At 36.7% G+C, this 24,463-nt stretch overlaps 1 protein-coding gene across 10 annotated transcripts in view; it reads right to left on the minus strand.

Moving 5' to 3' along the window:
* The window catches only part of GRM5 (glutamate metabotropic receptor 5), a 245,747-nt gene that overhangs the window by 19,141 nt on the left and 202,143 nt on the right, over positions 1–24,463 (minus strand). For all 10 annotated transcript variants that reach the window (XM_085574766.1, XM_021545022.3, XM_021545018.3 and 7 more), the window contains 2 exons: positions 21,138–21,264; positions 10,124–11,063 (listed from right to left, as the gene is read on the minus strand). In XM_085574766.1, the coding sequence (XP_085430892.1) occupies positions 10,124–11,063; positions 21,138–21,264 (1,067 nt within the window). The remainder of the gene's footprint in view (positions 1–10,123; positions 11,064–21,137; positions 21,265–24,463) is intronic.

A 24,463-nucleotide genomic window follows, 5' to 3' on the forward strand; every position in this document is an offset into this window, starting at 1 on the left:
TGCAGAGCTTATCCATTTGCCAAATGTTTGGTCACATCACTCTATCTTACACAGCAGTGCTCTGTTCTTTTCAGAAAGCCTCACTAGAGAGAAACTCCTGGGTTGAGAAACCATGACTGTACTGCCTCGTTTTTAGTGAAGTCAATGTACATGTGATACATTGTAGGAAACACCAATGAAACTGCTCAGGTTTGAAGACCTTTTTTCAGGAGAACCTTTTTTGAAGACCTAGAAAACAAAGGTTTTCTAGACCTTTCTCTGGCCTTCTGCACATTCCAATAAAACTCCTCTTGTAGATTATTATATATTAATAATGATTAATGGATACTATGGGAAAAAAAGGGGGAATATGGTATCATCATCATCCTGAATGAGATCAGTAGTCATTCACTAAAATCTGTAGATGTCAGCTTTTATGCATGTGTGTAGGTGTAGATCCATACCTTTTTTTTTTTTTAATATGTGCTGACAAATCTCTAGATATAGGCATTTTTTAGACTATGCCTTCACAGTAGATCCAGGTGCTGCTATCCTCGTGGTCCTGACTTCATTTTAGGGTGAGACCCGTCTTTGTTCATCATCCCTTGTCCTTCTGCTCTTTCCCAGTTTCCATGCAGAAGGTGCTGGATACCTTGATCAGTAGCACATTTCATATGGATGTACATCCTCTGTCTGGAGGATGTTGGCAGGGCAGACCTAGAAGTTGCACCATGGCCTACATTTATGAATAGTTTGGTTGAAGACATTCTTGAACCCTTGAAAAATAATCTGTGGATACAATGTGGATGGTAATGCACAGGTTCTGTTAAAACGTCCACAATACACAGGGTGAGAGATTTCTCAAAAGACAAGAACTTGCAATAGCAAAAGGTAGTTTTTTCCAAGCAATCTGTTCTCTGAGAAAAAAAAAAAAAATGACCAATTATATAATAATTTTTACTATTTTATATAAAGGGTTTTTTTTTTCCTCTTTTTCAGTAAAAAATTTTTAAAAAAGTAAAAATGTTTGGAGATATCTCCAGGGTATCTTTAGGTTTTTAAAATGCAAACCAAATATAATTGTGTTGGAGATAGAGATCTGTCATAAATCCCTATTTCAAATGCAATCTCATACTGTTATGTAGAAGTGTTACTGATTATTGAGCACCCAATATGTGCTTGATGCTGTTAACTTATGTGCAAATAGTATATGTCACCTGCAGTTTTCCTTGGTCTTGATATTAAGAAATTATGAAGAACCTAAATTTCATATCAGCAGAGTTAAAGCCAGTCTTTAGATTAGGTTATATGTTTAAAGATTTCTGCATAAATGCTAAATAATGGAATATGAGAAATATTTAGGGTTTTTACTGTAGGGGCTGCTTTGAACTACAAACATTCTGTGTTCTTGAAAATCAATTCTGTGAGATTGGTCATGTTATCTTGAAATTGCAGCATATTGCACTGAATATTTTGAAAGAGTCTCTATTTATTGTGTGAAATTTCTCCATTTTTGTAATGGCTAAAATGAATTGCATATTATTAAGCATGCCACTTTTTAATTTTTTTTAAAAATCAGCGTATAAATGTTGCTTGCTTATTAGCACAATTTCAGTAAAACTGATTTAGATCCAAACTTACAATTTTTTTTTTCAAGTGTAGCATAATATTTCACTTTCTTTAAAGCTTATTCTAATTAAGCAATCATATTTAGCTGGTGAATTAAAATGACATTTTTGTTGGAATGATATACAAAACATTATACTGGCTCATGGGAAGATTAGACTGATAGCAAAATATTGCCAGTCTGTTTAATTCCCTTGTTCCAGAAAGGTTTTTCTGAAGTGTTGGACAAACCATTGTACAGGATTTTCATGCAGTAGAGTTTTACCTATATAAATGTTTAATATATAATGGTATAGTCAAAACTAAAACAGATTAAAATTGTTATAGATTATAAACATATATAATGATTATATATTTTTTCAGACATCTACCTTAAATTTCAGACACAGTCATGAAAAAAAACAAAACCCACAGCTCTCTGCCAGATGAAATGCTATCTCTTCCAGTAGTCCACATCAACATCCAGGACACAAGTACAAACACCATTCATTGTAATTCATACAGGCGTTCCCACAGTGGCAGACTGCTCCGTGACTTGGTAGACCTTGGCAGGAGGAGGCTGCATGTCCTAGTCCTTTGTTTATCAGAATAATTACAATGCATCAAATCAATTACAATGCCAGTTTTAATCAAAGTTTGCTGTAGAAAGAAGCAGAAGTTCCTTTGGTAGACAAACCTGGTAGACAGGACCTACATGGTGCATGCTAATGAACATGAGACCATCTGCATGGCTGCCTTCTCTGGGTGCTCTCCAACATGTGTGATAAGGACAGTGGTGATACACTGTATGGTGGCCTTTATTTGTCATCATAATTTTGGGAGACAGGCTTGAAGATTAAAAAAATATGTAAAAGGGATAAACATTGCTATTAAAAATAGAAATTCTTTCTTTCCCTAAATAAATATAGAACTTTTTTTGGGTCCCATCTTCACTATTCCTTCCTTTTCTTTTTTGCAGTAGAGTAGCAAGATTTCATTTTGTAACCTAAAGCATATGTGGGTAATAGTAGGCAGGGAACTGTTCACAATGTCATTTAATTTGAGATTTCAGCTATGATATTTGTTTCAAAATGATGGTAACAGTGTCTTAATAATATAAATAATATCAAATATTAGGCTTGAAGACATGTGCTCTGTAAATGCAGCCAAAAAATTATATCAATCAATCAATATTTTAATTAAATTTGAGGGGAAAATTCAAAACAACAGCACTAACACTGTACACAAAAGCCATTGTAATAAGGTCATTCAAGAGTATAAATTCATTATAGAGATGGAATGTTTTAGCAGCAATTTATCAAAAGTTTTTAGTAATACCTTTCACTGAGTTTTATAAAATATTCTTCAGTCATTTTAGAGTATTTGAAGTTTAATTAATCACAGTATCAAGCTTGTCCAGAAAGATACCAAGACTAAATTATTTAGGGAAAAGTGAAGGACTCAAATCATTCAGTAATCTCTCAATCTAAATTTTTGTAGCATATTAGATTAAAATAGCTCCAAATGATCCATTAATAAATACAGACTAATCCATCAAAAGGATAATGACTTTCTCTGAAGAGTCAGTTTTTTTAATCCTGTATGCATCAAAATTCAATTTTAGCAAGGCTGAAGCAAACAAATAGTATCTTGTATCACCATGCCTAGATTTTCATTTTTTAAAATAAGAACAATACCCATTGGACCAAACCTTCACCTCATATAAATTGTTATCTGCTCTAATTAAATTAAGTCATGTAAGAAGCTTAGCCCTCACTTGCTGACCATCAACTCATAATACAGAAGCATCTAACCACTTTTGTGCAATTTGTCATCAAGGGTCCCATTAAAGAGCATCTGGAACATTAACTTATTTTTTGGTGCACAATGATTCTTCTGTGACATCTTTTGCCCTACAGTAATATGTGGTCCTGTTTTGAGAAGATTTTCTACTTTTCAGTTTCTAAAAGGATTTATTGCATTGAGGTGGGCAATGGCTAAAAGCTGGCCATTGTTATCACTGTTACTAGTTGAAAACTGGTGCCATTCATTTCTAGAATGTAACTTAAGCATTAGTTCTTCCAGTTCATATTATTTGATAATCTCCCAATTAATTCTATGTACACACAAGAGCTGTTTAGCAACACTAAACATCACCTCTAAATTATTTCTTCAATCTATAAAATTTCAGGATTTCAAATAATGTCCCCCACATTTTTTTTTTTTTCCATGGTGAAATAAATCTGTAATTGGAAAGATCTTTTAATGTAAAGCTATTATAACAGTCTGATGGGTATGACAGGTGGGATGGGACCTCTCCTCTGACATTGACTTACATTAAAAACTGACATTAAAAATCATTTTACTTTTCACCAGGCTAGAAAGTATCTCTTTTTTTGTTACAATGCTTTTTTTTCTTTTTTTTTTCTTTTCCAATTAGTGCTTATTTTATACAAGACAGAACATCTCCATCAAGTTCCACTAGGAAAGCAACCCATGCTGTCATACATTACAAGCTGCTGATATTACTCCATACAACAGGTTATGCACTAGTTCTGAGTTCAGTCTTGTGGGGTTACAACTTGTTCTATATCCAGTTTCATGTTTTCCAGTTTCAATCAGTTCAACTAACTGCAGAAACTGTAGAACCGATGACTTTCATGAAATGCATGACTGTTAGTCTAATGTTTAGGAAAGTTATGTTTTACCTTGTTTTGCCAGGCAATGGACCTGATGGAATGTTAATGTTAGTGTACTGTATGACCAATCAGATCACCAGGAGTATCTCAGACTTTTGGCTATGAAAATTTTGAGTATGAGCCTATAGGCTGTGTCCTGGAGAAGTCTGGTAAATAAAAAGTTTTTAAAAATTAGTATGGAAGTGAGGTGCAGTGTTCTTTTATCATGGTTCAAAATGTGTCAGAGAAATTGTTCAAGATGTATATATATGAAGACAAAACTGGCACTTGCACTATAAAAATGTCTCAATAGAATCAGTATCTTTCCTAATGGGTCTCTATGTGAGGAATGAGAAACAGCTTCAGTTTTCCACAAAAAAATCTCTCAGATTTTCTTGTACTCCATCTTCTTTACTGGACTAAAAGCTCTGTTTCAAACAACACGCTTGTTTCATGTCTCAGGCAAGTTACTGAGGCATAGGAGATTTGAATCTGTCCCATTTACATTTGAAATGCTCATGCTAATAATACATACACATACAAAAATATTTGATCACAACTCGATGGTCATGACTTCACATCTATCTGCTTATTAATTTATGTGGCTTTCAGCCACTGAAAAGTTGATATCTAGATAGGGGGAATTGCATGGGTTGCATCCTGGGGACCTTGGCATGGTGTGTATAATAATTGCAGAAGTTTATTCCGGTGGGGTTTCCCATTTGTCTGGAAAATCAATGTCTGCCCAGGACTTTCTTCATAATGCAGAATAGCAGTAGTGAAACCTTGAAGTTTTCATATTTTTGATTCACTTAGTATTTTTCAGTACTTTACATGGCTTTTATTAATATTCAACTTTAGAAGTATTGTTTTAAGAATTTCTTGTGGGGAAAAAAAAAGAGAAACTTTAATTCCCACTTCTGAAAAAGCTCATCCCAAAATTTTAGTGCTGAAATATGGAGTGCAGATGCATTATATAGTACTTAGACCGGAATATTTCTAATTATAAATGTCAGCTTCTAGGCTGATCCAAGCATATTTTTCTATTTTTTGGTCCAAAATAGCTCCTATTATAATTGTAACAAAATAGCTATAGCCAATCATAAGCAGGAAGAGAATAGAGAAGTGAGAAAATCAGCTGCTCCTTGCAGAAACAGAGCACTCAGTGTGTTGGTAGACACCTGTTTGCAAAATATTTCATTTTGGCACAGTTTGGGACTGCCTGATGTCTAATTATACACTAACTATAGACACTGGTGATCCAGGACTGAATGCAATTCAGTGGAAAAATTCTACCCTGCTTACCATATTTTCTTCATAGGAGAAACAGAATGGCAATTAACAACATGTGAGCCCAGGCACCTGATGGCTTTTTCTGATGTAGCAGTGTAATGCTTGAGGGGGAGAAACCTGACTCTGAGGTGGATGTGTGAGTGTCTTTATTTATGTTTAGGAAGATAAACCAAAATGATGGCAACTTCTAGAAGAAAAAATTTGTCCTTCTCCTAATGGTGAGTTTGGCTCACTAGGACAAGGGATCCCCAGTCCTGGAGGAAAGCTGTCAGTACTATCACTTCTGGAGATGCGCACAGAGTAATACTCAGTTCTGTAGTCATACAATGCAGGACAAACTTCTTAAGTGGATGAGACAATACATTAAAAAACAGGTGAGCATTCTGCTTAGTTTGACAATCATAGGCTATGTTTAAATATTTAGGAAACACTTCATTGCATAGTAAATCCAAGTAGAATAAAATATCACTGCCACACCAACTTATTAAGCTTTAGTCTCAAAAAGATTTGTGAGAGAAGTGTCTATGATAAGGTGCAGAAATTTATGTGCACAGTTATTCTGTTGTCTAGTATTGTGCTGTGCACAGCTTTATGGAGTAATTAGGCACAAAACACAGCAAATGTATCTTAAATATACCTAACATTATCTGGCTGAGGTGGTGATGATTCTTTCCTTTAGAGCATTCGTAGCTGCCTGCCTGGTTTGCATATTGAAAGTGCTGCTCAATCTTCTGGCTTAGTTACTGATTAAGAAGATGGTAGTCTGTCTTGTTTTGTTTCAGGAGGGTACTTCTGGCTTGTACTAAACATCTATAGGCTTCTCTCTTTTGAGAAAAATACCGGTAGGATTTTAAAGACTAAAACAGCACATAAATATGCAAAAGACAGTATTTAATACTATGCTGGTTACTCAGAACAGTTTATTACTTGCTGTAAAGGCGAGAAATCTTGCTATTCTTCAGGTAGTTGTGGGGACACGTGTGTGAAACTTGGAAAATGGAGCATGTGTGACATTTAAAGACACCTTCCAGAAGACATTAACAACTAGTGTTTAATTTTATGTGTGAAATCCAGAGGGATGATATTAGAAAGCTAAGAGGAGCTTTTGAACATCTGTACTATTCTCCAGGTCAGTGTAACATGACTGATACCCTTTAATGTGCAGTCCTGACTAGAAACATCATAATAGCAGCTCTTGCCACAGAAATATACAGCCTTTATCTTACATGGAATAGTGAGTTATCTGAGAGTGAGGAGAGGATAAATTAGCCCTGTATTTTCAACCCTTGCAAAAAGGCTGTGATATAATATGTGATAATAATTCCTGGCACCTCAATTTAAGATTTACTCAATGTATTTATGGCCTTCCTAGTCTCTATGAAACTAAATGGTAGGATGACTGGGATCAGAAATTCCAGATGCCTCTCTACACCAGTTATATGGCTTTGACTCCAGCTCTGTAGTATTTGCCTTTGTGAAATCACTTCTGATAACATCAGGTCTGTTAACCCTACGTTAAATGAGGGCAGAATATCTTCTGGTGAGTACTGCTGAATCACAATAGCCTTCATGAAATGGTTTTCATTTCACTTGGTAATGAATAGTTTTACTCTCTCCTTCTACATTTTTCAGTATGTGAAGATTCATTGCAACATACAGCTTGCCTGGGTTTTCTTAATTGAAGAACACCCCATGCAAAAAGTCATTTAGGACAGTAACAGATGCATTGCTTTATTTAGGCAAAAGCAGTCTTGTTATCTGTCACTTTGCGGCTGATGTGAAAGCTCTGAATTGAGCATTGGCATTATCTGTTTGACAATGATTTGATGCAATGCTACACTGTGCTATAAATTAGTGTCAAGAAGCAAAATGCTAATGATAGAGGCCCCTCTATGCACTGGCGACTTAAATAGCATGTTTCTTTAAAATTCAACAGTGACTCACTCTCTTTTTATAAAACCCTTCTGAGCTATTTAAATAATGCCATGAAGTTCTAGTGCATATTTCCTTTGATTCTGAATACTTTGGTGTTTACTTGAATAACTTTCAAAACAATCTTTTGAGCATTGTACTGAATAATACCTTGAAACCTCTTTTTTTTTGTGTAACCAGATTTTTTTTCAAAGAAATGTTTGATTATCAAGTAAAATGTTGGAACTCTGTTTGCTCATTTTCTACACTAAATGGAATTGAAACTGACAGTGGCGTTCTATAGTTTCTTGGAGATTATACCAGACCTAGATGAAGTCCTGAACACCATTTTAAATGTACTCATCATCTTTTAGGAGTCTCTTTCATGTAATCAAATTGGTATTGACTAGAGAGAATTGCCTAGGATCGATGGAATAATTTTGCTCTTGGATGCCTAGATCCTTCAGGCACACACTGACTGGGGACTACTAAACTCAGTGGCACCATCACAGCTTAACCGGCTGGGGATTTAGACACATGTATCAGGAGGATCTTTGCTCCAGTGTTGTGCATTGATGAACACTGCTGATGACATGAAAGTTTTTCTCCAAGTTTCAAATGCAAAGTTCAAGTTCTTTGTATCCACGAAAATATGTCAATGTATCAGCTTTCTGCTGCCATTTTCATCCCTACACACACATATTAGGCACTCTCAAAGCCATTTTGGATTGAAGTAATTCCCAAGACAGTGCTATTGAAAAATATATCTTTGTTGTTGAAGATCTATTATATTCTGCTAATATCTCCCTACTGCAGATATTATCTACACACTGAGGGATGTAAAAAATGAAGAGAATCCTCAAAAAGAAGAAAACAAATCTTGTCATTTAGGATATTTAATAATGGGGTATGCTCTTTGCTTTTCAGAACAAAACAAAGATTTTAGAGGAACATCTTTCCAAACCAGACCTGAACAGATGACAAAAAATTCCTTCCCAAGACCAAGATCTTTCTGTCACCTATAACTTCATCTTGTTGAGTAAAAAGGTTGCAAGGTGGCAAATGAGTTCTGCAGCAAAAGGGAGGGAAAATAAGAATGGTGTCAATGAAGCGTGCCATTTAGTGAAGACATATTTTGAAGAATGACTCTTTTAACAGTCCCAAAAGTTGCTACAGCACTTCTAATTCAAATACCTCAGGTCATTTATATATAGATACAAAAGCTGCAGACAAGGATATTTCAGGTAACTATCACTTAATCTGAAAAATGATTTATCATTTGAAAATATCATCCTACTCTGCACCTGGAAAGGAACTGGAAAAAAAACCCCATCATTAACTGATAATAGGTATAAAATACCTTGTAATAGACTGGTCATTTTTGTATCACTTGAAAGTCTCTGAAAGAAAATCATTAGTAGTATTCTGACAGAAAAAATTAATCACTTTGACATAATATATCCTACAGGTATTACTAATAAAGTCCTCCTTCAGGTCTAAATTGTTGTTCACATATAAATGGAAACACAAATTTTCCTTGTTCCATGACAACTGCAGTTATGAATAATGACATGTCTGGAAATATTCAAATTATCAATCCTGAAATCCATGTGTGTTTCAGTGAGGAGAAAAATCTAGCTACATATCACTTCCAGACTAGACATACATAGCTGAGGAATGACAAAATTGCTTCTTTGCAGTTTCATATTGACAGAATTTTTTAAATGCTAGCAGTTAAATAACCTAAATTATTCTCATAGCATCCATATGAAAAGTGAAAGGATCAAGGGATGAAAACCAACCACAGGGCAAGGTGCACACCTACAGGTTCTGTTTATGGAGCAGGGCAGTTTCCACTCCAGAGCTCTCTTTTCTCTTTAGTGTTCACTTAAGATAATTTTTATACATTGAACATACAAGTTGTCTTCATGATTGCTGAATTCAAATAACACATTAGGAAGAAACAAAGAAACATCTTGCAAGGGAGTATCTGTTCAATGGAGGGAAGGGTAGACAGAGCAGCTGAATTTGTTCGTGTTAGGAGGATGTTTATAGAAAAAGGTGAGGAAGAGAAGATAGGTGAGGACAAAAAGAAAGAAATTAGGAAGAGATAGTATAAGAAAAGAAAATCAAGGGAACAGGAGATAAAAGGTGTAACAGAAGAGTCATACGAAGCAAATCCTTAGATGCCTTAGAGTGGCTGCTCACAATGACTCTTGTGTTTAACACACCACCTCGATAATGGAGCTCTGGCAGCAGCCCTGTTTTACTGCTGTCACTAGATACAAAATACAGACACTATGAAGTTCATTTAAGGGAAAGAGATTGCAAATGGGTGCATTCAGGACAAGGCAATGAGTTGTATTTCTTATTATCTTGTTTTTTTTTCCTCCTACAATCTTGTTTTTCTCCCTAGATTCATGCACAGCTGTCACAGCCAGAACTTCCAACTTTGTTTTCTCATTTCTTTGTCAACAATTTTTGCACAGCATTTTGGCTAAATAAAACTCAAAACTTGCAGATATGGAAGAGAGGACTCACTCCACTCCCAGTGCAGAGTCAAAGGAAGTTAGCACACTTCCCTTTGTCTTTCCACTATTAGTAATTCTCAGAAGACCACAATTGCCTCCCCACACTCCCATATTAGAAAACTTTACCTAAGCGTTTCACCAGATGATCCCCTTCTTTTCCACAGGTTCACCAGGCTGCTGGAGCGGCTGGCAGCTGAAGATGACTTTCCATCCCCTACGTGCATGCGGACTACCGTCGATGTGGTGAATGCACTGCGCACATTCCTCTCTGGCTTAGCGAGGATGATGTAGACCTTGGGCACAAACATACAGCCAAGGGCCACCGTGGCACTCAGACTCACTGAGAAACACATGGTGATTATCTTGTAGTTGCTTCCAAAATATATTGGCACAAAAGCCAGCCAAATGATGCAGGTGGTGTACATGGTGAAGGCAATATATTTTGCTTCGTTGAAATTAGCTGGGACATTTCTTGTCTTAAATGCATAAAAGGTGCAGCTCAAAATTAATAACCCATTATATCCAAGGGGAGTCACAACACCCAAGTTGGTGGTGTTACAGATCAGGTAGACCTCTCGAATGCTTGGGTAATCATGCATTATATCTGGTGGCTCCATTATAAAGAGGGCAACTATGATGCCTAATTGTATACATATCAAGATAAATGCAATAACCAGCTGGGCACAGGCACTCATGAACCTAGGTTTCTTTGTACAGATCTTCTTCTTGCTTCCAGCCAGGATTCTTGCAATGCGGTTGGTTTTAGTTACTAAAGCAGAATAACTCATCGCTGGCGAGAGGCCGATGCCAATTCGCTGAAGGTAACAGTAAATCTGTTGAGGTTTTGCAATCAGACAGAAAGTGCACAAGTAACCCAAGCATATGCCGGCCAGAATGATGTAGCAAAGTTCTCGGCTGGAGGATTTGACCACTGGAGTATCACGGTACATGATGAACACAATTGTAACAAACAGCGTGGCCAACAGACCCAGGCATGCAAAAACAACAGCTGCAATTGGTTCGGGATCGCCCCATCTGAGATACTGGACTGGGATGAGGTCACAGCCTACAGAAAAGAAAATGAGAAAGGTAAACTGAAGTATGTAGATGTGAGATTCTTTAATGATAGTTAGTGCTTTTCCTGGTATTTCTCTTTTTTGTTTTACAGGAAGCTGCCATTGTGGGGAGTGCAGGCTCAGATTGTGTTAAAATAATGTCAATATAATGGCACAATAAATGCATTTCAATGACAGCTTATTTCAGTAATACACTTTATCTGGAATAGAACATGATGACCAAGCTGATTAAGATGTCACCTCTCACAGTTCAAAGTTGCCTTTTAAATTCTATGAAATATAGGAATTTATGAACAAATTTCCACAGCAAGTTGCACTACCTCTGTATAAAGTGCTTCAGAGTTTTCTGCATACTATTTGCACTTAAAGGACTAGATGTCAATCCTACTAATTATAATGTACACTATGAAGGACATTGGTATTTGCTAAATGATTGTGGAGAGAAATCTTACAGATTCTAACACTCTTTCAAAAAAAAAAATGTTTCTCAGATTTGATACCTTTTTTCTAACAAAAAATTTCTAGAATTGGACTCGTAAGTAATAGGAATTTGGTATGGCACACTATACTAATTTCTTTTTTCTACTACTCGTCCTTCTGAAATTTCTGAAAAATTAAAATCTAATATAACTTGTGAAATAAATTTGAAGTTAATAAATTAGCAACAAAGCTGAATTAGGAGTGCAACCCATTTAAGGACACTTGGGTTTGAGTTTTACATAGGTTTTAGTAAATCATTCTATGCATCTTGGTCATAGGAAGTCAAAAAGCCTTTTAATTCTACAGTGTACAGATCAATAGACAGGAGTAAAAGCTGTCAGAAAACTTGTTGCTGGCATCCCTTCTTCTTCCCTCCTTTGTGTATGTGCTGTCAAGGCTGGATAGATATTTCTGCTTTCTGGCCAATCTATGATCTCTTCCAGGATTTCAGAGCAGACATAGTTGATGTGCTGCTGACTACAGCCATAAGCACATGATGGCATCCATCCTTGCATTTTATTTCCAAAAATTGAATCTTCTGTTCAGGTCCTCTTACCTTGCTTGTTTTCGTGACTTTCACTCAAGATGCAGATATGTTCTGTGTCTTGTACCACCAGAATATATTATACCAGTATCTACCAACAAAAGATTTGTTCTCTACTTCCCATCAGCAGGCGATATCCAGGTACTTCCTGGGAAGTAGGGCTTCAGTAAATGTAGCAGTTGCTCCAGAACAAAAATATCATAACAAAAAATGTACACACCCATACCTTTCTCTTAGGTTTTGTTGCTGAGCAGACATAGTATAGGGTCAGCTGTCTTGGCTGTGCTCTCTCACAAGGTCTTGCTTGTGCCCAGCATACTGGTGAGGGAGGCATGTTGGAGAGACAGCCTGGAAAAATGCTGTGTTATCAGCGTGTCTCTAGCTACCAATGAAAAGCACAGCATTCTGAGGGCTGCTGTGGGGAAACTGAACTCCATCTCAGCTGGACAAAATACAGTAATAAAAAAGGGGAACACCTTGATATTCTGGATTCTGATATTACTGCTGGCATTGCCAGACAGGGCAGGACAGCAGGGAGTGGATGATGGAATAGAGAAAATGCAGCTAAAAGCTTTTATTTCCCCTATACTAGTGTTCAGCTTGATTGCAGCATTTAAATTATTTCAAAATTTTGTATTTTTGTAATCATGTTGCTGTTTTCTGCTTAGGTCATGGAGGAGAGTGTCATCCTGATTTGTAGCTTGTGACAAGGCACTTCACTCTGTGAAGATGAAGTGCCAGGTGCTCACTTCTGTATTTTCTGCAGTGAGAGTAGTTAGGACTGTCTGCTGGATATGTGGATGCCAGGAAATTTCAATTAATTAGGCAACCTGAGATCTCAATGGATTGAGCAGGAGTAAATGTAGATATCAGGATTATAATTTGGGAATTTCTACATGTGAGATTTATTGTATGCCTTTTCCTGTATTTTATGTGGAGTTTAGAGTTTTCCAAATCTGCCACTAGCATTCTTAGTGGTAAAAATAATTTCATTAAACAGTATGGTTAGATATTAGGCCTAGCTCCTTTCTTCTCCAAGTATCTTTGCATTCTGTATCTCTACAGAAATAATATTTTTGAAGATATAATACCTTCAATGAGGTGGCAAAAGTACAAGGCACATACTTCTGTGTTCTTGAAAAGAGTGAAAAATCACTGCAGCTGGAGTCAATGAGTCTGTGATAGTAGTACAATTAAAGTATACAAATTTGCAGTCACTTTGGTGTAAGAGAATTGGACTCCTTACTGAATACAGATTAATTTGCCATCCATAATTGCCTTTTATGTGAAAAGCTTTCTTTTGCATTAATAAAATTATTAGCACACCTAAATATAAGAAATATATTAGACTTTCATCAAACATTCTCACTGCATTAGTTAATGATACCGTTTTAACTCTTGCTGGTTTTATGGGTTTACTTATTCAGTATTCAGTGTGAGGGAGACACTGTATTTCTTTCTGACATTTTCAAGTCTCAAGTAGCATATTAATCACATCATAAAAATCAGCATTTTACACAAGTGAGAGTATTAAAAAAACGTGAAAACAAGAAGGAATCCTCTGTTGTGTGCAGATATCCTATTGTGGGTTCTTCCCAGGAAGTTCTATAAGTAAGTGACCTCTACATCTATTTCTGATTTTAGCAAGATTTAACAAATATTTTGTAGAAACAAATAGTTTCTAGCTGCTAACATGCTACATATTCTTGATAGGAGATTTGAGGAGAAAAGGTCTTTATCGGGCATCTGGCCTTTGCATGCAGACAATGATAGGGGCTAAATTTTGCCTCATTTCTAACATTGTAGAAGAGGTGAATCATAACCAAGTGTTTCTCATTAGTTTCAGACTATTTCATGCCTTCCTTGCTTTATTACTCTTTTTACATTCTCTTGATGAAATACCTGAGAGAAGAGTTGAAAACTTGTCGTATTTTTCCCATCACTGAGTATACTTTACCAGGAGATTGCTAAACTTTGCAATGATTTATCCCTCAATTAAGATTTAAAGACTGCATCATCTTCATGAAACAATGCTTGGTGAAGTTTTCATATAATTTTGCAGGTAATGGTTTCTGACAATGGCACTTTTCAGAGAAGAACAGCTAGATCAAGTAAAAGAAAGATGGGAAAACAGCACTGTGAGTGTTCATGTTAGATTGATGACCAGGACTATACCAAGACAAAAGCTGAAAAATAGTACCACAAAAAGAACTCGTTCCTGTCAATAGCCATGACAATGCCCCACATCCTATGTCTTACACTTTATCAATGTCTCCAAGCACCTGGAAAATTTTCTCTCCTAGCTGGCACAGAAACAGGTAGAACAAAGCCATCAGTCTTGTCCTACAGTGCCCACAGTATGCTGAGGCACTAAGGTGGTCTTTGGCTTGGGGAAAGGCTGTTTGGACCCAGTCCAGTTTGGAGCAGGTGTCAAATTGTTCTGTACTCAAGGGTGCCTGGAGCTCCAGTAAAATTGACATAAAACTGCTATTATGTTCTTTTATGTACTTTTCTTCTGAGAAAAAAGTTTCTGATATTTTGGAAAAGCCTCTAGCTACTTCATGGATGGACTAAATTTTGCCATGAACAAGGAGAAGAAATGCTCTTGAAGGCCTGATCACTGCCATAGGTCAGTTAGTAGGTCTATTAGCATACTGTTCTCTTTCTGTAGAGGCAAATTTGTCCCTTATTTCTGATCTTTCATATTGCTTTAAAATTAGTTCATCTGGGAGAAGAGTTTACAGACATAAAGCACTATATTATAGACCATATTTTCTGTGGATTTGATTCTTAGCACTGTTTTAATTTGTTATTACAGCCTTGACACCTAGAAGATACCTTCAGCATCCATAAAAATGTATTAGCTTAGCACTGAGAAATCCCTTCCATGGTAACCAATGTAAAATACATAACTAAACTATTTTCAAAGGTAAACATGACAGAATAGGATTGTGAATAGGATTGACTCTGAAAAGTGAAGGTAATTCAACAAATTCTCTTAAGTTAACATCATGAGCTAAAGCTCACTAAATCTGCACATGGAGACTAAAACTGGCAGAAAATTTCTGCTGCCTTAATAAGTTCTAAATATTTTTCATTTGGATTTGGCATCCTGGTCACCAAGTTTGACCTGTTAAAATAGATTTGGTTTTCTTGGTAATTTTTCAGACATCCTCCCAAGGTTATCAGAAGTCCAAACTTCAAGGTTGAAAAACAAACAAAACCAGCCACATATGGTATTTAACACTCAATATTCAAAGTCTATTTATGTTATGTTATGAAATATTTTATGCTTCTAACTTTTTCTCTCATTATAATCCCAAAAGATGGAAGAGGGATATCTTGATAAGTTATTTAGACTTCCACATATATGGAAAGCTGAGATGCAAAAAATGTCAGCATCAGAATAAAAATCTGCATAAAGCTCATGAGTTAGCTTTTATAATTTGTTTATTTTTTTCAGCACCAATATTATCCAAACAAAGTATTTCACTCTCCAGTGTCCTAAGGGACGTAGCAGGCCCCTGACTTTCACATGGAATCTGGACTATCTGGGAGGACATTAACATGTGAGAACTTTGCTCTGGTGCTGTGGTAAATTACTCTAGTCACCAGTCTTGTGCCCTACTCTGACGGGACTTTTTGAACTTGCTGCAATAGCAGGGCATGTAGAGGTGTTTTCTTAGCTGCTGCAGCTCCCAGACTGGCATTTTACTGAAACTATCAGCAAAAGATAGTTTCAGTAAAATGTCATCAGAGGCAGCATGTGGGCATGTGTGTATTCTGCCACCTCTGCAGGGCAGGATTTGGTGTTGGTCACATCTTAAACCATGAAAGCTGGAGCACCTGCAGCTCAGGGGCTTGAGGCCCCAGTAACTGGAATATGTGGATTTAGCTGTGCATTGCAGTAAGAGGCAAGTCCATGAATGCTATAATAAAGTACACTAAAGTTACTTCGTGACCATATGGGAAATTATTCCTTAATTACACAAGTGTGCAGAGTGACGGGAGCAACTGATGAATTACAACAATCAGGTCTATCCTTATGCCAGCTCTACTGTTTTGACATAAGTTTCACTAAGAAGTGCTGGCTCTGTGTGTTGCAAATGTTTGGTTCCAAATGCAAACTTTCCATAACATAAGGCACAATTACAAGTGGATCCTTCTGGCTTTGCTGTTGAGTTCCCGTTCATCCAGCCAGGGAGCCTCCAAGCTTTGCTTGTTGAGCTCAGCAATATTGAGTGAGCTCATTTGAGCCTGGAATTCTATGTGGCTCATGCTGGACTGGAAGCTGAAGTTCATACCCTATCTGGAATTGAGGAAAGAAAGTGTGCAAACCCAGAACCAAGGGAGCAGAAAATGAGATCCTGGTCATAATACTGCCACCTGAAGCCTTAACTCAATCACATATACCTTTTCCAAGAGGAATAGAGTGAAAGTGACTTATGGCAATGGTTACATTTCATTTGGAGTAAGAAAAAGGAAAGGTAAATAAAGGGCACAGAAAACAGAACATTATCTCTGCTGATCTGCATTTATAACGCTAAAAATTACCAGATGAAAACTGTGTTCTCCTACCCTCAGTCTCAATTATAGCCTTAACAATTATGATCAAAAGCAAGATCCTAGTAAGGTTTCAGCAGAAAATTCAATGTCAACACAGACTAAATTGTGTTTTGATCTGAGTCAGACAATTGCTGAAATCACCCATGGCTAAGATATTTTTGCAAGAGGGAATACAAGGAAGCAGCCTGATGGGAGCAAGCAGTTACTCTTTGAAAATATTTTGGGCAAGAGATTAATCACCTTTTGCTTGGATGAGGGGCAAAATCCAGTCTTATGAGACAACAGAGGCTCAGACCCTGCCACACACATTTTTTAGTCCTTTCCATCCAAGGGTTTTTTGGATAATCTATCTCTTATCTGTTACTTCCAGATGGGCAGCAAAATCTTGATACTGTTTTCCTGGCTTTACTTTATTTGCTGAAAGCATTTTTGTAGCTATAGAAAAAAATATATATTTCTGATATATACTCTCACCCTTGAATGGCAAAGAAACCATTTCAAGAGGTGTAAATAGTTAAGCTCCTATTTCCATGGGAATCCAATTAAGAAAATCAAATAGTCAGCATATTTGAAATACATCGAGACTTAGAAAAATGTCAGTACAATCTGAAAATAATCCAATTGTCACTGAAATTAATATAATCTAATTTTCTTGCCATTCCTGAGGTCACTAGAGAAAACTTTGATTTTGGTATTGTTGTATGCTGTCCTTAAATGTCAGAAAGACAGAATAATTTCTTCTTTCTCACCTCAAAGAAGTCCTTAAACGTTATTGGTAACGGAACCAAGATGATACTACATACAATGAAAAAGCTCTGAGCCATTTAAGAAAATTTATTTGGTCTTTCTAGACCACCATTTTTGAATGCAGAAAGTTACATCCTCAGATTCTCCTAAAGCTTTTGAAAAATCAGCATCAGTGTTGGCCATCAGCACTAAGTAAATCCCTCCACCTGTATCTAAACTTGCATGGCATCTATTTCTCTTCCACCTGCTGTAAATTCTGTGAATCTTCTGCAAAGGAGAGCTTTGAGGAGAAGTGGAGTGACTGGCATATACTTCTGGATTTAAACCACTGAGTTACTGAGTCTGTGGCTCAGCTATGAATGTGTAAATTGGTGATGTAGAGGGGCTACAGCAGATTGGGAAGCATAACTTGATATTAAGTCAGGAGGAAGAAAATTACTTCTGGTACATGTTGGGATAGTATATATAAATCTTAAGAAAAGGAAGCAAGTTACTAGGTTTCTGTCCAATGAGGTGCCTGATCCCTGAGGAATTTTGCATGCAAAAACAATTTGAAATTTGTGGCAAAAAAAAAAATATGGGCAATTAACTTTTTCTTGCCTGACCTTCACTTCTAGGTGGAGACATTTCCCAGTAACTGATTTAATCAAGAAAAACTCTTGATCCCACTTACCTTTTCCACTACCTTTGGATTCTCTGTACCTTTCTGTACTTCAGCACTTCAATGCCTTTTTCTGTTCTGAGAATAACTTTGTTTTCCTACACATATTGCATCCCTTCTGTCTTCCCCCTGCTGCATCTGAATTCCGATATTCAATAGGTGGCTGAAAAAGTGCATTAATCTATCTTCCTTTCTGTCAGAAACATCCCTGCCATTACATGTTTTATTTAGTGAACTTTGTGGCACAAAACTGATGCTGATCATTGAGCAAAAGAAAGATGTAAGCAATGTTTTGTTATGTGAGCCAAGAAAGGATTCCAAATAGGTTTTTATCCAAGGTCAGATCTCTGGCAAACAGTGAGGTGCAGTTCCATGTTGAAAGCCATTTCAGATGCGTGGCTGATAAATTTACAGGACCCTCATCTGAAGGTGATCATGCAGGGAAGACTTATTCTAATGAGGTTTTGTATGTGTAGCCTTGTGGAGCTGACATTTCCTAGGAAATGGCTTTATCAAGCAGCAAAAAGACTTAGTATGCTGCAGTATCAGATGTAGGGACATTTCAAGGAGATTGCTGTATACTTCAATGAACAGAAAGGAAATTTCCTTGACAGAATATAAAATAAACCAACCTCTCCTTACTTTTAATGCACATTTATTACTAAATCCTATGTTTTAAACAAGATTGAGTGGCATTTTATAAGCGCAAAAGTTGGCACTAGCAATATGATCATTAAAAATACAGCTCATTATTTTGTATGGATAAACTGGGAATGGGTTTCTTAAAATCTCTTTGTGATTCAAAGTTAAATAAGACAAGATCCAGCCATCATGCCAATAATCACCTGGGTGGGGACTAGGCAGCTCTGAAGTTGTGAGATTGGTGTCCTGTTACTAGGAGGGCACATTCCATCAGCTGTACTCATGGAGGCCAAAGAGGGGAGGAGTTTGGCTTCCAAATGGGCCTGAAAAATTTGTGCCTGGCTGAGGAACAAATGTTAGATCTCCTGAGGAACATTGCTTGGCACTGATGTCAAGGGTTTCTTTGTGTACAGATTGATTTTGGTCCCCATAAAGGCATAAAATATATGTCTGAAGCCAGACAAATGGTTTGCAAAATGTAATTTTGCAAACAAACACAAAATGTTTGCTTGTGTAATGCATAAATCAGTTGGCTTAAGTAAAAATACAACTGATTTCCTTAAAAACAATCACTGATAAGTGGAAAGCCATTGACTTAACCTATGAAATCTTTTGATCAACCCATCCCACTTTTCCATTCTGAGGGGAAAGTGAGACTTTCAGAGGATGAATCATCCCATGAGACCACAACACCATGTAGTGATTGAACCATGGGAATTTGTATGTCCTGGGGAGCCAGCTCAAAGCACAGAACCTGAGGGTCAACTTAGCTGCCTGGTCACTCCACTTTGCCTTACACATGGTACTTGGTGTCTAATTACACAAATTTCACCAAGCCAGTGGACAGCTCCTTCCTGCCATTGGTTCTCTGGATTCTCTGCTGACACTTAGAACAAATGCCCTCCTAACTGACTTGTAGCAGTTTCTTTTTTAGCTGATCTAAGCTGGGTAAAACCTCAGGTGCTCACCTAAGCAAGGGTATGAGATGGGATCTACAATATCTCAGACAAAATCCCTGGAGGCTGAAGAGCTGACCAGTTGCACTAGCTGACCTTCAAGAACAGACCAGCCTGGTGCAGTAACCTGGTCCCTGCAATGTGGCCTTTGGAAGCTTCTGAGAAGTCTACCTCACATTGTAACCACATCTTCAATACTCTGCTTTTGGAATACTTGCAACCTGTTCGCTTTTTCTCCCCTTCTTCATTCTCCTGTCATAATAAATCTTTCCCTGAAAGAAGAAGACTTTGCTGGCTGGTTGCTGGTTGCCCAGGGAGGCAGAACTGGGGGAGCAGAGCTATGGGAGCATAGACACAGCAGAACTTGAAAGTCCATTTTACTGCTAGTCCAGTTTTCTCAGCTGAAAGGTGTTTTTCTTGGGGAAAGTGTCATGTTTGATATTTTCTGAAAAGTACTCCATCATTTCAAAAGTTAAATAATATTCTTGCAATAATTTGGCAGCCAAGCTCATTTATCAGAGCAATGCAACAGTCCTTAAACAGGAAAGGATTTACTTTGTAAATAAAATTCTGCCTAGAGGCCAAGCCTTGCCTTACACTCTCCCACTTACATAAATTCATGTAGCAAACTGCATTTTCCTTTGTCTTCCCTCACACCTCAAAGTTTTTCCCCTCATCCACAGAAACTATATGCAAATCAGGTCTGTGACTTCTGGAAAAAAAAAACAAACTCTCTTTTCTCCCCGTGTTTATACAAAGCCTGGCACAGTGAGAACATGATCCCTGAGCAGTGTTTTGAAGTGGCTTGTGCTCTGAATGTTTGAATAGTTGAATTCTGTTCCTTAGTCATAAAGAAGAGAGGCTGTGGGATACAATGTTGGAGAAATTTATCTCCAGAGAAGCCTAACTGGTATTCTGCAGGAGCATAGAGGTTTATGCCAAGGCAAGGATGAACACTGTGCTCCAGAAGACTCTGATGAACAAAGGACTAATGCAAACCAAAGCCTGTTTGGAGAACTTGAGCTTTTAGCAGCAGTAACTACAGCAAATAAATCAGAACTTTGTCAGATTAAAAAAGTAGGTAGTGCACTATTCCTCTGCTTGGGGGGATAATAAAACTCTTAAATTTGATATTTCTTAATAACTTCTCTGATAAGCACTTATTTTCTGTATAGGACGGGTAAGATCTGTATTACCAGCTAGACATTAGGACAGGACTGAATACAAAATTGGGACTTTTTTTTCAACGTCTAATAATTCAGGTCTTTAGAAAGGAGTTTAACTATGTGAATAATTCTTGGATCATATTCAGAAGATAAATATCAGCTTCAGTTCAAATTTTAGATTTATCCCCATGTTCCTTCTGACCAAAACCATCCTCATACTGACCTGTATGTGCCATTTGTTTCTTCAGCTCATTAGATGAGCAATTTCATTGACAACACAAGCACAATCTCATCTCATTTACCTGTGAGGTCCTCGTTGGGCCAGGAGCCAAGCTGGCAGGCTTTGCATGTGTATTCATCAGAGACATATTCATTTTCTTTACAAGGAGTGCAGGTCCAACAGCAACTCACTTCTCCTTTACGGATCACCTGAGACAAAAGTTGACATTTTCTTTTAGCAGCATAAACACCAATTGCTAATTCAATTTTTTTTCTAATAGAAGAGTTTTTGAAATTTAATTATTCCTTTTCGTTATATGTTTTCAAAGATAAAATGTGACAAAAGTTCTTAGTTCCCCCATCATGTAGGTACCAGAAGAAAGAATCTACCAATCCCAAAGAAGTATAAGTGGAGGTACAGAATGACAAAAAAAGACGTTTTTTCCCCTCTTAAGATGTCAATGCACCTACAGATAGATGTCAGTGCATGATAGTGAAGACACATAATTCACTCCAGCGTGATCCATACAGAGAAACATGTGAATAGTATTATGTTCCTATATGTTGGCTAACCAAAGACTTTTGGGTGCTTATTTTCCATCCAATAGTGTGTGATTTATTAAAAACTGATTTTTCCAGACAGGAAACTGAACGTGCATTTCCAGAATTATTTAATTACTGCATTTCTAAAAACCATTTAAAGGTGAGAGCCTTATCCTTCTTCATTCCAACATCTGACCTGATTACTCATTTCATAATTTACTCTTAAATGTTATTGCATGCTTAGGATTGAAATGCAGATTTTTAAAGATCCTTATTTATCATCTCTGGGAACATCTGTGCTTCTTGTCAATATGACTTTCTTTTGAAATAAAGTATTCCCAGTTTCTCTCTTCTTCCCAAACAGTTTACAAACAAATACTCCCAATTATAGCATAAGAAATAGGTTGACCTTTTTTTTATCTTTGGCAGTGATGAATTCAGAAAGTGTATTCAAAGCCAAATGTCTTTATTGCAATTTTAATTAAAAAATCAAACACGGAGACGAGCATAATCAAAAATAATGGGATTGCTCTTTGCAATGCTGCAGTGAAAAACAAATTCTATTATCTAATTTTCATCACCAATATGGGGACTTGAAAAACTTCAGATTTTGTGTTTTGTTTTGTATTGTTTTGTTTTTAATTGTAGGGTATGAAAAGAAAAATACCAACACCAAAGCAGTTAAATTGATGGAAAGACTAGAAGAACATAAGTAATTTATTCTGCAAGAATTGAGACTAGAGCTACATGCAAAACAGAATATTTGTCCTCCAGAATAAATCAGATTTTGGGATTTCTTTCATTTTGAAATAGAATGAAAAGTTGAAAAAATGACAATTTTTTTTTTGTGTTTGGGAAAATCAATTTTTAGAAAGCTTAATGAACATATTTTGATTACCTTGAAACATAAAAATCCATAATTTTATTTTTATAAAATAGTCAAGAAAATTAAATGGCAAAATAAAAACCCTATATTATTATCAAAATGTCTAAAATTCTATATGAATAATTAATTTACCCTTTTCCGTGTAATGTTCTGGTAATGAAGATCTTCTGTGAAATACTTGGAATTTGACAAATCAATCAGGACACTGGTGTACTGATAATTTCTTACCTAGAACTACAGAGAAGGATTATGTATCCTACTCTAGAATCAAGATAAGCGTTCTTCAAGACTCAAAGTCAGACTTTTTTTGTGTGTGTTAAATTTATTAGTCAGCAATTTATTCATCCTTTAATTTTTCATTTCCTGCATAATTCTTTGTTGCATTCTTTGTAAATTAATTTTTCTGTCCCTTTTAAAAGAAATAATTTTCTTTAAAACAAATATTATTTTCCTTTCCCCTTGTCATCCCTACAATCCTTTGAACCTGTATTTATTTAAATAGTTATATGTCCACACTATTTTAAATGGACAGTTGGGTTGTATTTGGGTTTTATCAAGTCTTGTGGATGGATTCACCAGCTCTAGCTGAATGTTGAATAGCATTACATTCAATGTTTTAAATTCCTCCATAATAACTCAGTCACACGGAAGTTTGCAGGATAACCACTGCAAAGCTTGGTAGGGTCGAGGTCCCACAATCATCTGTGAAGACCATTAAGATAAAGACTGTCAGGTAAACTTTGAGATTTATGATCAATAATGAAATGAGGAGCAAACAGAACATTTCCAACACTGGACTTCAAGAATATACCTAAGTGTGTGATGACTTGGCTTCACAGTGAAGGATCCTTTTGAGAGAATTCTTGGGAGCATGGGCAGAAGGTGGAAGGTGACTGCGTTAATGAAGACCACAAGATACTTCCCTTCAGCTGTGTTGTGACAACAGATCATAAAGGAACTCAGAGCCATGAGGTTCTGAAGATGTTAGCTGTTTGTCCACCTCTGTTCTCCCCATGTGTGGCTGTGCCTGGAGCGGGCTAACAGACTGGGACAATAACTCAGCCAACCTGCATTTAAGGGCATTTATGTGTGAGCACACACCTGCAGAAGGTGTGTTCTCATCAAAACCAGTCATCCTATCTGGGTGTCTTTTACAGTCAATGAAGAGAAAGAATCACTCTACACCAAGTTTGATCTCAGCTGTGTTCAAAGCCTACACAAGGGTGAGATGAATCCTCATCTGGAATAGCATATTATTCATACAATTCCTTATGTTTACACTGGAGACAAATACAATTGGTCTGATGAAACTCACTTAAATGATCCTGCCAAAGACTAATTAGTGAATTAAACAGGGTGACTGTGTCCTAAAATTCTGGAAAACTCAGGCTAAAGAGATTCACTTTGTGTTGCAGAGACTGGTCATGCTCCCACCAGCTTCTCTCTGCAGCTGCTTCCCAATTTTCAGTCATGCTGTTTTAACACATGAGAAAATTGAGCTTCCAGTGAGACTTGTCAGAAATCACACCTGATTTTTTTTGTGGTTGAACATGCCCATCTCCTCATTCCACTGGCTTTTATATAAATGACTGCAAGGCACGCTATGGACTTGCAGTATTTTAGCTGTTTTGCAGGAAGCATCATGGGATGCTGAAGGAAAATAGCATATAATTAATATATGACAGATTCATTATACACTCCTTGTTTACTGCAGCATGGAAAGGGAGGAAGGAAAAATAAAAAACCTGGGGAAAAAAGAAGCAGTAAAATAGGTATGATTAAAATATTTGTTGCTGGTATTTCCTGAAGTTTGAAGTAGTGGTAGTAGTTGATGTTCTCTGATGATAACATAGACTTAAAGTCTGATTAATAACATTCCAGTCTGGGTGACTATGTCTAGCATTTAAATAGTAGCAATTATTATTTATAATTTACCTGCAATTGTACTGACAAGTCCCAGTCAGGGATTTGCAGTCCACT

Source organism: Lonchura striata, chromosome 1 (genome assembly GCF_050655825.1).
Source record: "Lonchura striata isolate lonStrDom1 chromosome 1, ASM5065582v1, whole genome shotgun sequence".
NCBI classification, from domain to species: Eukaryota; Metazoa; Chordata; class Aves; order Passeriformes; family Estrildidae; genus Lonchura; species Lonchura striata.